The sequence below is a fragment of the Natator depressus genome, chromosome 4 (assembly GCF_965152275.1).
Source record: "Natator depressus isolate rNatDep1 chromosome 4, rNatDep2.hap1, whole genome shotgun sequence".
In the NCBI taxonomy this organism is placed as follows: domain Eukaryota; kingdom Metazoa; phylum Chordata; order Testudines; family Cheloniidae; genus Natator; species Natator depressus.
Genome location: NC_134237.1, coordinates 117,066,123 through 117,081,206, shown reverse-complemented (window position 1 = coordinate 117,081,206; position 15,084 = coordinate 117,066,123). Strand labels below are relative to the sequence as shown.

At 44.1% G+C, this 15,084-nt stretch overlaps 2 protein-coding genes across 2 annotated transcripts; one reads left to right on the top strand and one right to left on the bottom strand.

Moving 5' to 3' along the window:
- Window positions 1–2,392: 2,392 nt before the first annotated feature.
- Window positions 2,393–9,264, bottom strand: TADA2B (transcriptional adaptor 2B). Its single transcript, XM_074951735.1, has 2 exons — window positions 8,979–9,264; window positions 2,393–5,986 (listed from the first exon to the last, which is right to left on the bottom strand). The coding sequence occupies exons 1-2, from the start codon at window positions 9,246–9,248 to the stop codon at window positions 4,994–4,996; spliced, it is 1,263 nt and encodes a 420-aa protein (XP_074807836.1). The 5' UTR covers window positions 9,249–9,264; the 3' UTR covers window positions 2,393–4,993.
- A 488-nt stretch (window positions 9,265–9,752) lies between these two features.
- CFAP184 (cilia and flagella associated protein 184) lies at window positions 9,753–14,637 on the top strand. The gene is made up of 2 exons (XM_074951734.1): window positions 9,753–10,650; window positions 10,996–14,637. Exons 1-2 carry the CDS (start codon window positions 9,754–9,756, stop codon window positions 11,539–11,541), a joined length of 1,443 nt encoding a protein of 480 aa, XP_074807835.1. The 5' UTR covers window position 9,753; the 3' UTR covers window positions 11,542–14,637.
- Window positions 14,638–15,084: the final 447 nt, after the last annotated feature.

Here is a 15,084-nt window from a genome sequence, read left to right as displayed (position 1 = left end):
GTCTGTGAGAAATCTCTCATTTTGCTAACCATAGGTGATCACAATTAGACTCCTTCAGCACACACAGTCATGACTGTTGCTCCTTTGGGGTTTGAGTGCCTTTGTTGTGTGTCTCTTTGAGGCCTGAGAGGTGTTTTGATGCTGGTTACAGCCTCTTGCTTTTGTTAAGCAACTGTTCAGACATATCACGTTAGCACTAACAAGGGTGATTGCTGCAGTATGGATTGTTTTGGATTAACTGACCTGGACTGAAGAGCACTATATTTGTAACATCAGAATTGTCCTCTGAGATATCAAGGGGGCAGAGTAAAAGTGACATGTAGAGGCAGCTTTTTACTGCTTTCCACCTGGTTACTGAGCAGTGGCTTGGGCAGTGTTACTCTAGTTACAAAGATAGCAGCTTAATATACAGTTTTTGGTTAAACAAGTTGGCTGTTGAAAGAACTGAAAATTTCTTCTGTTCAGAAGTGGGAGAGAGCAATTAGTATGACACTAATTGTTTCAGTTGCTTTTCCCACTTGGGAACAGGCTAGACCTTGCTAACAAAAAGAACAAGGTGAACTGATTCATACAGTGTGCATATAGCCCACCTAAAGGGCTCAAAACAGTTAGAGACCTAAGCACAAATCCATAAGCAGGAAACTGGATTTGTTTTAATTGAGGCAGTATTGACCACTTTTATTTTAGGGGGTCTGTGTCCATTGTCGTCTTTCCCACTTGAGAGTCTGTGGGATAGTGACTGAGTGACCAGCTATATACCAAGAACCAGAGCATGCAGGAGGGGCTGGAGGAATAGGCTCACCTACAACCTCTTTCCCTTGCTCTCCACAATTTAACATTAAAGAAGGGGGCAGGGAAAAGGGTAAGATGAGTAGCAGGAAGTACAGCAGGTGAGGTTGAGGAAGGAGACAGAAGAAGCAGCCCACAGTTGTCAGACCAGTAGCAGAAAGCTGACAGTGGCTCTTTGTGGCACCAGCACTGAGTGCTCAGTCCATGGCATAAGACAGAAAAAGGTACTTCAATAGTGTACTCCTGCATGATTACTGCAGTTTCACACTAGCCTTCTCCTGGGTAAGAGGAGTTATTTGCCAGCTTTAACTTTTGGAGTGATGCAGTTAAGCTACTACAATCTGCTCCCTTTGTTTCTCTAGCTTTTTTCCTCTTCCCCCTCCCACCTGCCTTTCTGTAAAATACAGGCTTCATCACTAATAGTAATGAAAAAGACTTTATTAATGTAAAAACAACTGTTATAGATATACAATGGGAAGAAATCTGTTAAGATGTGTATGGGCACAATGACCCCATTAGTTAGATTTTACATGATTGCAGCTACACCAGAGCACGCTTCAAATGAATGCATTGTTGGGTTTTATTTAAAAAAAAGCCTACTGAACTGAATACACTTAACAGGCAGCTGCTATCTTCCTTCTTTGCAGTATTATGTTACCATAGTTTAAGAGTAATTAGGGTACATGCAAAAGCATCTTGCAAGAACTTTATTAAAAAGAGATTGAGTGGCACACAGTACTGCTACACCAGCCCTACAGAAGAAAAATGGTAAAGTGCTTCAGTTTAACTGCGGCCTAAGCCGTTCCTGCACCCTGATTCATGCAACTCCCCTAGAACCATTCTAGCACCTTGAACAGCTACAGAATACTCGGGAGGGTTTTCCTAATCCCAGCATACTCATACAAGTCCTCCAGCAGCAAGAAGTGCTAAAGTCAAAGTTGATTAGTACATGTTTGTTTCATTGTTACAAAGAAAGCTGGTTGGGTAAGGCCTCACTGGAACTTGGTTGATCACAGTAGATGTATAGTGTTATGCTAATGTATCCTAGTCCTGCCTAAAGCAGAGGGTGTCATGGTGCTTGTAGCACAGGGTCAGTACTCTAAACACAAGCTTGACTGTCACAGTTTAAACTCATTTAAACTCTTAGCAATATAGCTTATCTGTTCTATTTGAGGCATCCACGGAGTCAAAAATAGCATGTATGTTTAAAAACAGTTCTTCATGAATTAGCAACATGCAAGTTAGGATTAATTCAGCACAAAGGATATATATGTATATACACTGATATGGTTTGGAGAGCTATTATGAAATATTACTCAGTCACCCTCCGCCCCAGAAAAGCAGTACAGTTTCAGTCAGTTACTGGATTAGGATAACTGCATGGCACAGGTAAAGAGTTCACTCATAACAAAAGGCAGGCTTAGGCTAAGAAATCAATTCCATATGAAAACGCTGAACAGTATCCTCTAGCACAAGTCATCTTTAAATAAAAGGATAGCTGACAATGAGAAGCCCTTTCCAACAGATTAGCCTTCAAAGGTAATAAACACTCTTGCATCATTGAATCTGCTTCCAGGATTGAAATAAGTATTGATATCCATGGTTTTCATACATTAAAAATACTTTATTTTACATTCATTCAGATCTTCAATAAGTTATGTCTAGCACCAAAGTAACATTTTTGGACGGGCTGAGGAATTCAGAAACTACAAAGTGTAAATGCAGAAGAACTGATTTATGCAATATTTAGCTGAATCTTTTGAGTGCCTAGAAGTCTGATTCTTTTAGTTACCCATCAGATGGGCTTCAGAATATTGCTTCAATTAAACCCACTAAGAGTTGTGCCAGAGCACCTTAGAAGTATAAAAGTGATGTAGATTTAAAAACTACTAAATGCAAAAAAGAGTTATTTATGCAGCTGAGGTTCCAGAATACTGAATGTATGGTGATAGTATGGCACCCAGATAACAGGGTTTACAAACTGAAAAGAAGAACCAACCACCTAATCCAGTACCATGCTTCAAAACAGACAGCTTGAGAACATCTTCCCCCTTTCCATGTAAGTAGGGCATGGAAACTTATTACAATTTGTAGTATCTGAACTTGTGCATGCACAAAAGGATACACATGACAGGTGGAGGTGGTTCTCATAGCTGTTGAGCACATTTCAGTCACTTATACTGCAAACAACAAAAAGTGGGACTGACAGTTTTGTTTTAAGTATTTTACAACAAGCCATTTACAGTTATGACAAACAAAGCATTACACAGCTGGGGACGTACTCCTTGCCTTTCTGAAGAGACTTAAAATACCACAAGCTCAAAAGAAAAAGGCACCATAGATTCCCTTGGAAATGCTGGTTTTTGTACTAATACTCTTTTCTTATTAGGACTCACTGTTAACACTGTTTTGGTAATGCTGCATACATTGACAATTAAGAACACGCAGAATTCCATGTGTAGAATTCGCTCTGCAGCTTGAAAGAATATTACACGGTTTGGTGATTACTTCTCTGTCCACTGCATGAAATATCAAAACAAGTGTTAAGACATTCTGAATGCACAATTTTTCTCCTAGTTGTCTTAATAAATCTTCAAGTCCCAATTTTCAGAGTGCCTGCATTCCGAACGCATCAAGTTAGTTTACTGTTAAAGACCTTTCCAAACAGGGAAGCTCAAAGGAAGGGAAGCCAGCAAGAACACAGGAAACAAGGAATTAAAAAACATAAAACCCAGAAAACCCTTACACAGCACATAGTTCCCTGGATTTTGCAAGAATGTCAGCTATAACCTATTTTTTTTCCCCCCCAATTTGCTACATTCAGGTAAGGTACTTGTAACAATAAATATTCTGCTTTAGTTCTTCAGATTCCTTCCCTGCTTTAGTTAAAAATCTGATACACAGGATCAATGTTTTATTGATCAGATACTTCTTTTGTATGCTCGAGTTAGGGAGAGAAACTGGTGCTTGTTGCAAGCACCAAACTCTGACTGTAGCCCTTTTAAAAGCAAAACAACCACCCACACCTTTCCCCCCAAAGCTGCCTATGAGGTTGGTATGTCACATTTTCAGTGAAATATCACATGATTTGTACTGAAGTAGACCAAGAAGCAAATTAAGATTTTTTGCTGCCATTTGCAATAAATTTATCTCAACGTATTTTAAGCAAAATATGTGCAACAGGCAACATGTAATGGTTTCATTTAGTTTCATATTTTTAATGAGCAAGGAACTTTAGCTGCAAGTCTGAAGTAGCTCCCATGTTTTTACAACATCAGTGGTTTGTACATCAGCATTAGATGAAAACGTACAGACAATTGACCAGATTCAGAAGAATATTACACTTCCCTGGACCAGTTAAGTCCCCTGTGCCCAGAATAGGGGCAGGGAACTTTGTTGCTACTGAATTATCTGTCTACCACAGGAGTTTCCTAAAGGGTCTATGCCAGCACAGACCCTGGAGTAATCTGCCTAAGAAGCAATTCAGTGTGAAAATAAGTCTAAGAATCTGCTCCATGAGGGAAGTGACTGGAAGCAACTTATCCACCATATTCCATGTCCTTGTCCCATTCTATTAACTCACCTCCTCTTGCATTTTCTATATGTGCTCACATCACTCTACCATAATACAGGTCCTTGTTACTGAGTGAAGAGTGCTGGAAGCTAAGCTCTATTCACAAAAATGCTCACTTCAAGTGTTCTGTACTTCAAAGCTCAGGATTTTTGTAAGTTTCATTTGGCTACCAGCACCATGGAGAGAGAGAGATACAAGGCAGGCTCCACCAAATGAATGCTTCCATCTCCCACCCCAAAACAAGCAAGTGTTGCACTAATAACCCTTTTGTCCAACAGCAGAGAGTATAACAACTAGCCTTGGGCTACTGGATTTGAATAAATCAAATTAAGAACATATCCATTCCAATAATGTTCCAAAAAAGATGAAATCTGATCCACCTCATCTGCAGTGAATATTTAGCGGCAAATCCTTTATCTTAAAGTACTTAACTTTAAGATCACACAAGAAGTTACAGTTTGGTATTTTCCATGATCCAATGTAAGAGCGTCCTTTTGGACAGAGGATTGTAAATACTCATATTTTACAGGAAAAATCCTATCTTTGGGGAGGGAGCGAAAGTAACAGAGTCATTTGACCCATGATGAGCCATTTTTTCACATTGACTCAGCTTTCAAAATCAGATAAGTTTCATGAAGCATCCCTAGATATCCAACCACTTTCTGTTAGGAAGTTTAAAATCCTTTTCTTTAGTACCTTGTCCAAATAACTGGGAAGGCGACTTTTTGAGGGAATACCTTGTCTTTTTTGGAGATGGTCTTTAATAATTATAGTTTTCACAGTCACATAACGTGCCGGACTCAGATTTAGAGAGCTACAGAGCACCTTTTCTCTGTCTGATAAGAGTTCAAAGCCAGGCAGATTCTCAATTGCAGCAAATTCCCCATCCTTACCATCTTCCTTTCCTCTCTTGGAACTGGCTATATTTTTATTCTCCTTCCTCTTCTCCCGTTTATGTCTAGCTGCCTCATATTCTGCCGACTCTTCCATTTTGGTGATTCCATTTCGACGGTACCGCTGCAGTTCTCGAATCTTTGCTCGAAGTATCCTCTCCTTGTGCATGTTCTCAAAGAAGTCTTCAAACTCCTTACAGGACATGAATTGATAGAGAGGCCTCAGTTTTAGCCTCAACTCCTTTTCTTCTTTTGTGATCTTCCGTTTTGGAGCTTTTTCCTTGTCCTTTTTATCCTTCCCAAGAAAGGCAGGTACTAAATTATAATCTCGTGCAATGTTTTTCCGCCGTTGCCTCTCCTTAAGTTTTCTTACATACATATCAACATGAGCTCTTTTTAATTCTATTTCCACATCATCATCATCATAGTTCACTGAAAGGCCACTGATGAGAGTCTCAGCATCTTGGTCATACTCAATCTCATAGTCATCTCGAAGTGGCATATACCCCAACTGCTGTTGTTCTGCCACTGATATGTCCAAAGGAGGGAGAGGTGTGGTCAGGCTAGGAGAAAGTGGGCCACCACTGGGACAAGTGTGATCTGTCACTCTGTTAGGGATAGTGTCAGGGATGCAGGCTTTTCCAAGGTTGCCATGGATATACATGCTTACATAGTGTTCCATCACTTCCTGGGGGGTTCGGGATGCTCCAACATGAGCAGCCATATCCTCCTAGGAGGAGAAAGTTAAGGAAATTAGTGATGGCTTGACTTATTAGCTCAGTTCTAAAAATATACCCAATTATTAGGGATAACCTCTCATGTTTTCCCCACACATCAACCTGAAATATGTTTTTCTAGCAATATTTAGGTTAACCATTCTAGTGTGCGTTCACACTCTCTTCTTCGAGTCCAGTATAAAGTCCACCCCACCTATAATATTCCACCAAGACGTTTCCTCAATCTAGCTAGATTTCTAGAAGGTACACAGATGCCATTAGCACCTCAGTGACTAAGCTCTAAAACAGATGCTACTAATAGTATTCCATGAAGCTGACACCATGAGTATTACCCAGCAAGCTACATCAATTTCTCAGTGAATCCCAAGACACCACCAGGATCTACATGAGCACCATCTGGAAGTGACATCCTCAGGGCCACTACCAAATATAGGCCTCCCACGTCTCAATATCAAGTGCACCTTGAGAGTATTGTAGTGTCCCTGAAATCTAGCAAAAGGTAGAGTAATTCCACTGGTTGAATCTTATGTCAAAATTCTCTGGGGAACAAAAGTTAACACATTTCTTTGCAGAATATAAGAGAGGATCAAACAATCCTATTTATTCAACAGCTTGCTTGGCACACCGTGTAGGAAAAATAAGTGGCAATCATTCAACCCATAAAAGTTGTTTCCGTGACTCAGGTCCTCCCTCCCAACAGAGTTTCATGCCCTCTTCACTCCAACATTTTACAGAAGGGGAACAAGATTACAACTCTATACATTTAAACAAATGAGAGGCCTAAGTCTAGTACACTAGTCATGTGTGCATGTGGTTTGTTTAACTAGAGAAACATGGAGGACCCTCAATTTAAGAAGAGGGAAAATTCTAAACAAGATTTTAAAAAGTGTTTCCTGCAGAAGTTGGTAGCAATTTTTCTAAGAAAATTTAGATGGCACAACAATTATTCAGAGAACTGAAATTTTGCAACATTTTAATGATTTCAATCATTAAAAGTATGAAGTGGAGATATTTAGTTCTTTAAATGTAATTCTTAATGCAGCTAAAATGTAGTTAAAACTGATCCCTCCATATCTAATTTTGCTCATTTGGAAGTGGAAGTTCAATATTTGGATCATATCTCCCCCCCCCCCACCCCTTTTTATTTATTTATTTTTTTTAAACACAGTACACAGGTGAGACAGACTAGTTCTTGCAGGTCTCTACAAGAGTAGTTTGTTAGGTAACAAAAAGCCACAGCCATCATAATAAGTAGTGTATTTAATAAGCTTAGGTTTTATTAAGCAGTAAGAATTTCAAAAAGAAAAAAAAAAAAAGACTTGCCCTCATATTTATGAAAAAAAAAATGGGATGCGGAGTAGGGCACTAAACAGTACGAGCTTGGAAGAGTTGAGGTATCTTGCTGTCTTTCTGAAGAAAAGCCTTTTTCAGACAATCATCACTATAAATGGTGATTGAGTCAGCTTCCTATGTTGTACTAAAACAAAGAAAATTTTGTTAGTGCAGATTAAGAAGGGTGTGTGTGTGTATGTGACCTGACAGTTGTGACATACTGGAGAGAAAAACACACACAATGAAGACAGGTGTGATGAGAATAGGGAACAAAAGAGTAAACAGAGTCAAATCTGCAATGAAACAGGGATGGGAGGTTGTGTAAAAAGGGAAATCTTTACTGTTCCTGTTTAGATGACAGATTCTGTTATAAGTCTTTGGGGAAGCACTTCCTTTACTAGAATCCCCGATGCACATACTAAATTACTGTGCAATCTGTGTGGTTCTTTGGTTTGTCCTCTTCATACACGCACACAAAAAGCTACGGACTATGAAACAGGTACAGAAAAAAAAAAAAGACTGTCAGACATAAAACTTGATTGATCCTTTCTGAAAGCCATGTTGCTGATGGCTCAATGTTAGATTAAAAACAAAAACAAAGCCCCATGGTTTCACAAAAAACCTTTTATTAAGAAAGTATTCTTAATTTAGCTATTTAATAGAGCCTTTGACTTTAGACACTCACCTGCAGTGTTTGTATCTCAAATACCGTACACAATGCCACAAGGCACAAGAATATTTCAAAAATGATGTTATTCATACCCTGCATACTATCCTAAAATAAACAATGTTTGTGTCAACATGATTAACAATTAATGCTAACTTTGAAAGTGTCATAACATTTCAATGTTATCTTCTTGAGAAGAAGGAAGAAGTTGACACCTCCATTTACTGTTTTGGCTTCTGCAGATTCAGTAAGACAGCTCAGCATCACTTTGATCAGGTTTTCTTCACAGCTGTAATAACCAGAAATTGAACATTCCCCACCAGACACTCCCTTAAGTAGAAACCTTAACTTAAGGTTAACTTAACCAAGACTGTGTCTCGTGACCAGAAAGTTGCTGTATGGGCCATCACTAGCCAGAGACTCAATTTAACACCAATGCATGAGACCCAGAAAGCGACTGACCATATACACCACACACAGAAGTGAAGCTTGTCCAGCAGCAGCATAAACAGTACCAGCAAGTCTGATGGCGTGGGAAGTGTTGAGGTTTCAGTGATCGCAGGTATAATGAGCAACAACAGAACAGAGTCCGAATTTCAAAGACTTGTGAATTTTACCCAGACCATGGAGCATGGATGAGCGGAAGGGAGCAGCTGGGGGGGCTGGCTGGCTGTCAGCACCTGGATGCCGTACAGCTGACACAGGCTGTACAGGAACTGGATGGACAAAAGGCGGGGGGGAGAGGGGGCACGGCTGGATCGGCCCCCTGGGGAGCTGTGGGCCCGCAATGCGGAGCGGGGGACGATAGAAACGGCATATCACAGCCAGAGAAGCCCCACTGAGGAGCGGTCCCAGGCCCAAACGCATCGTTAACCCCCCTGACACACCGACCGGCTCCCTGACAAGCCCACGGCCTGACAGGCCAGCCGGGGAGAGGGGCTCTGCGCTCCACGGCCCCCTGCGCTGCCCGGCAGCCGCTCACTTACCCAGTTGCCGAAGCCGAACTGCTCGATCGCGTCCAGCAGCAGCTGCTCCTCCCGGCTGCTCCAGCCGCCCTCGGCCTCGGCCCCCCAGAGGGTAAAGCGGCCGCCGTCCACCAGCTGGTAGCCGTGCCATCGGCGGTGCGGCCCGATCTCGGCACCTGCCGAAAAGCAGTCTGGGCAGAGCTCGATGTCGGCACACTCGGTGCAACGGAAACGGAGCGAGCTCACCTCAGCTAGACAGTACACGCAGTACTTCTTCCCCAGTTCCGCCATCTTACCCCGCCCGCCGCGCCGCACTGCGCACGCGCGGCACCGCCCACACCCAGGGACGACCAATGGCAGCGCGCTCAAGGGGCGGGGATCCGTAGTGGGAACCCAATAGAGCCAAACAATCTGACACGCCCCTCGCAATTGAACCAATAGGATGAGGGCGATGAGGCGTGGCGAAAACCCAACGACCAATAGAATTCGAGGCTCAGGTTCCGTCCGCCTCCACTACAACCAATCAGGTAAGCGACCCTAGGCAGCCCCTTCGCGGAGTGGTCGACGGACACATTGGGGCGTCGGCACAGTGTCTCCGCAAGGAGGGGGCTGCTCCTCCCATTGGCTGAACGAGTCCAGCGTTGTTGCCTGGGCAACGGGAGAGACAGGTAAACAACGAAGTGAGGGGCGCTGAGACTGACGCGTCCCCATCGAGTTGCGGACGGGCCCGGGAGAGGACCCAGCTGAGGGGATGGAGGGGGAGGAAAAGGGGGAGGGGGAGGAGGAGGAGGAGGAAATGGGGGAGGGGGAGGAGGCTCCGGCTCACCCCGGGGAGTCCCCTGTGGAGGCAGAGGGCACGGGGCCCGTCGCGGAGGAGCAGGCGGCCGGAGAGGAGAGGCCGGAGGAGGCCGAGGGCGATGGTCCCCTTGAGAAGCCGGCGGGGGAAGAGGCTGCCGCGCAGGAGGGGGAGGCAGAGTCGGAACACAGAGCGGGCACGGAGCCTCCTTCCCCGGCGGCTGAGGGAACCCCCGAGGCAGAGGCGGCAGCTGCCCCAGAGGCGCCCACCAGCGCCAGCTTCACGGAGGGCGAGGCCGAGGAGCCGCCCCCGCTGCAGGTGGGGGAAGTGCTCAGTCCCCAGGAGAGCTGGGGGGAGGGGCGGCCCAGCCTGCCCCTGCTGGAGCTGGGCAGCCCGGAGGAGGAGGAGGAGGAGGAGGAAGGGGGGGAGGAGGCGGCGGCGGCGGCGGCGGAGCGGCAGCGGCAGCGCGCGGACCTGACCGAGCAGTACCGCCTCCTGCTGGCCGAGCGCGAGCGCACGCGCCAGTACAACGGGCACCTGCAGTTCAAGCTGTACGAGCTCTTCCGCAAGAGGGGCGAGGAGCCGCCCCGCGCGGAGCTGGAGGAGCTCGTCTCCGACAAGGAGCACCGCTACACCCGCTACCTGGCCATGCTGGAGGAGCTGAGGGGCCAGCTGGCCCAGCAGAGGGCATGGTACCAGCTCCAGATAGACGACCTGGAGCAGCGCTGCACGGAAAAGCTGGAGCAGGTGAACGCCGACTGGCTCGCCTTCCAGGCCTGCAAGAAGGAAGTGACCCTCTTCACCATGGGGCGCCAGCTGGGGGGGAAGGAAGCTGCCATTAAGGAGGTGGAGCACATACAAGCCAAGGAGCAGCGTAAAGAGAAGGAGATGAGTGAGGTGAGGCCACCCCTAACCTGGGACATGAGGTTCCAGAGCAGCGTCCATGAAACCTAGGGAAGGTGGTCCACAGCTAGCATCACCGTAGAGTACCTCCCCCTCTAATGCAGATATTTTCAACTTTGGGCCAGATTTATAAAAGCAGTTAGGCACCTATAAATGAAGGAGCCACTTGTGAAAATACTACTAGGTATCTAGCACCTGCTAAAATTCAGAAAAAGATGCTTCATGGATTAGGTCATTTATACTTAGACTTGACAAAGCACAAAGAAGGCCTGTCTTGACAGAGAGGTGGATTAGAAAAGTTAATAAATCTTTCCTGCTCTCTCATTTCTACCATTCTAGGGCCGGTTGGAAAACATCAAGCTGCAGCATAAGGTTGAAAAGCTTGAAGCCAGCCTGAAAGCTCAAGAGGAGCTGGCGGAAGGACTGCACCTGATAGACTATGAGCAGCTGAAGATAGAGAACCAGACCTACAATGAGAAAATTGAGGAGCGCAATGAAGAGCTTCTGAAGCTCCGGAAGAAGATCACTAACACAGTGCAAGTCCTGAGCCAGCTCAAAGAAAAATTGCAGTTTGTAGAAGCTCAGAATCAAGACCAAAGGGCCCAGCTGATGGAGATTGAGGCACTGGTGGCCCAGAAAAGAGAGATTCTGACCAGAACAAAACAGGCTAGGGATAGTTTACGGGTACAGAACCTGAAGTTGCGACAGAAGTGTGGGCTTCTTGGAAGTGAGATACTGCTGCGGGACTTCGAGAACAAGGTGGATGCTGCTGAAGTGCTAAGTCAGCAGCTGGAGATGCTGAAACGTCACCATGCTGGACTCACCCTTACTTGCAAAGCTATAAAGAAAAAAATCAAGGAAGCAAAATCCTTTCTACCAGAATGAGGATTTTGGAGAAGAAAGTGAGGTTAAGACAGAAAAACAAAAATTGAGCACTTAAATTGGTTTATTTATCTCAAAGTGTTTTTCATGTACAGGCTTGGTATGTAGTAAAAGGGTGAAATATTCTCAATTTCACATCTAATGAAAACTTTGTTTCCCAAGTTTTAATATTATACATTCCATCAGGAGACTGCCATCAAGTTACGCCTTTTTCAATGGCTCATGAAAAAACCAAGCATATTTGGCTAATTACTCTATCAGATAGATATTTTAAGTATGCTTTTAAAAAAACACACACACTGGCACTATTCTAATCACTGGCAGCATCACCTTCTGGTGTAAGCAAAAAACTGCAAGTCAAATGCCCTCAGATTCCAGTCCTGGTTCTGCCACTAACTCACTGTGTGGCTTTGGGAGTCTGTTCCCCACAATGCTAAAGTAGGTGTACTTACCTACCTGTGTCTCAGACATGTTTTGAGGATTAATTTTTGTAAAGCTCTCTGAAGATATAAAGTGATATAGATTGTAAATAATACAATTTACTAGGAGCTTGTTTTAGTATTAATACATAGCAGTTGTCTTATATTTATATGCACAATACACTGTACAGGTGTTAACTAACCTAGTTATTCTCAAGCTATGGTTGGTGAAGCACCTGTGATCTGCAGCATCTTCCCTATTGGTCTACAGAATTAAACAGTTTGACAGCCAAGCAGCAGAGAGTTGAAAGGGAGATCCATGAAAAGTTCTCTTATGAAGATGTTCACAGAATGAAAGAGCTGCAGAATTATGCATGCTAATTAATCCTTAAATCATCCTTGTGAGGGAGTTAATTTATTGGCCACTGGTGGATGAAAAATCCTTGCAGAGGGCAGGATTGCATGCACTGGTCTAGTAAGTAATGAGTGGCTAGTGACTGACCTTTTTCTGGTTTCTAATGTTAGAAGAAATGTCTCTACAGCAGTGAAATAATGTGGGTCAGAACAGTGGCAGGGGGTTATAACTTCAGTACTTAGTGAGCAAGATGATCAGCAGTAGTTTTAACATTGGCATTTATATACTAAGGCAATAGACACCTTAGACATACTTTACCTGGAGATACAAATCTCTCCTAACCCCAGTAAATCATGCTGGTTCATTGTGGACTTAGTACAGATCCTAAACTACACAAGTTGATGCAATAAGCATAATTAAACATATCAGTCTCAAAGTCTGCACACGTTAAACATACATCTGAGAAATGACAGCATCGTGAGGTTCTAATTACAAAATGAACAAAAAATATTCTTGCCTTCTCAGTAACAGTCCAGTGCACTAGATCTTGGCAAACAAGAATCAGCAAACTTATTCTGAGTTTTCTTAGCTAAGATATATAAAAGAGTAGATTAAAAAGGATTAAGAAGTTTCTAAAAATGTTTACAACTTTTTTTTCTAAGTGATCTCTGAAGTAGCTTTTCTGAATCACCTGAACATTGGAAAAAAAATTGATACCACACCTAAAAAATTCTCAGTTGGGAGGGAGGAATTGGGATCATGATGGAAAGCTGGTCGTTTTATTACTGAGAGCATAAAAGGTTGGTCTTCTATCCTGGAGAGATGAGTCTCTGAAAACAATCCTGCATGGTCTTGGAACAGATTAGATGCCACAGTATATGTTTTTCATCTTCTCTAATTAGTTTGATTTGATGATGTCCCTTAAAGTCTTTTTTTTTTTTTTTTTTTTCAAAATGGTTTGAGTCACAGCAAAACAATTCAACTGTACTAAATACCCCATTTTTATGTCTATTGGTTTTTAGTGCTCTACTAAATCTCCAGTAGTGATGAGAGACTACAAAATAGGTTGACTAATTGGGGCAAAACACCACTACCCAGTTTAATCTTTTCTCTCTTGCAGACACTAGCCAGAACATGGAGACATATCAATAAATATAGTGGCCAACATCTTAAATGAAAAAGGGAAATAAATTTATAAAACCCCGTTTCTTTCAGGTTAAGCCTAGTTACTCAGGCAAATAGGTAAGCTCTTCATCAGCTAAAATTTTAACTTAAAGATGTCCTGTTGTGCAGTAGAGCATCTATTTGGTTTCCTATTCAATTGTTTTGGTAAAGATATAAGGACATATGAGTAATGGACTCCCTGTAACAGAATTACACTATCTACTTCAGCCTCAGTATGATGATCAAGTTACAGTTCTCTCTCACCATAGCATTTATGAAGCTTGCTCTATTTTCTGTTGTACTTACTCTCCCACTACTCCAGAGGAGCAATATGTATTATTCCTACTTTTTGATGTATGTTCCAAAGCCCTACTAATGTAGTTGGATTTCCTTTAAATAGTCTTCTTACACTTTGTTCCTTTTGTCTCAAGTGAAAAAATAAAATGGCTTATGTGACACTTTCTAAGACTATTAAGCAGCAAGGGCTAACATGCCTTTCGCTTTCAGGTACATATGGCCCAAGGGAGGAGAGGCTAGTAGGCACGGAAAAGAAGCTCCTCAGTGTGGAGGTTTGACTGAGATGGGGAAGAATGTAGAGAGCAAATGCACTCTTCAGCTGTTAAAAACAAATGAACATTCACTTAATCTTATGCAACTTCCTTGGAAATTTCTTCTCTCATTGTGTCCCAATGTTGTGAGAACAAACAGTTACAACTTTGGTCTTCCAAAGCCCTTCCTCCTGAGGAAATTGATTAGAATTTGAAACTGTAACCAGAAGTCGGCAACATGTCTGTACACTGACACCAGTGTCCATAGTAAAAATTTTGAGGTCCGTGGGGGTGCTCACCTCAGGCAGCTCCCCACCAGTGTCTTTCTCCCCACCCCCATGCTGTTGCTGGCGGAGGCGTGGCCAGGCGCCTCTGTAGGCATGCTGCCACTGTGCCCCCAGGAGCTTCAGGGGCAGCACCTGTGGAGAGGGCAGTGCGCAGAGCTGTCTGGCTGTGCCTCTGTGTAGGAGGCGGGCGGGGGAGGGGAGGACGGACATGATGCTACTTCTGGGAGCTGCTTGAGGTAGGCGCTGCCCGGAGCATGCACCACTGACCCCCTCGTGCACCCTAATCCCCTGCCCCAGCTCTGATCCCCCTCCTGCCCTCTAAACCCCTCATCCCCAGCCCCACCCCAGAGCATGCACCCCCAGCTGGAGCCCTCACCCCCCCCCAGCCCCCTGCTCCAGCCCAGAGCCCCTCTTGTCCCCCGAACACCTCATTTCTGGCCCCACCCTGGAACCTGCACCCCCAGCCCAGAGCCCGTACACCCCATCCCACACCCCAACCCCCTGCCTCAGCCCCGAGCCCCCTCATACCCCCTGCCAATGTCCATCACTAAGTCCAGTAATTTTGTCAAGTGTCTGTCGTGCAACATGGTGGTGCTGACCCCCTAACTATAACATGAAACTCAGGAGATCCATGGACCTTCCTATGGGAAAGTACAATATGGCACCATACAGGAACTGTTAAACCTGAAAATCCCTTTCTTTGTAAACCTTATTGCCAGTATGTGCTAGCTGGAAAAAAGGAAGCAATTCCAAATATTTTCAAGCAGACTGGG

Coding starts and splice junctions, on each gene's coding strand:
- TADA2B (XM_074951735.1), bottom strand. CDS start 9,248: ATGGCGGAACTGGGGAAGAAGTACTGCGTGTACTGTCTAGCTGAGGTG. Junction 5,987..8,978: donor AGTTCGGCTTCGGCAACTGG/GTAAGTGAGCGG, acceptor TTCTCCTCCTAG/GAGGATATGGCTGCTCATGT.
- CFAP184 (XM_074951734.1), top strand. CDS start 9,754: ATGGGGGAGGGGGAGGAGGCTCCGGCTCACCCCGGGGAGTCCCCTGTG. Junction 10,651..10,995: donor AAGAGAAGGAGATGAGTGAG/GTGAGGCCACCC, acceptor CTACCATTCTAG/GGCCGGTTGGAAAACATCAA.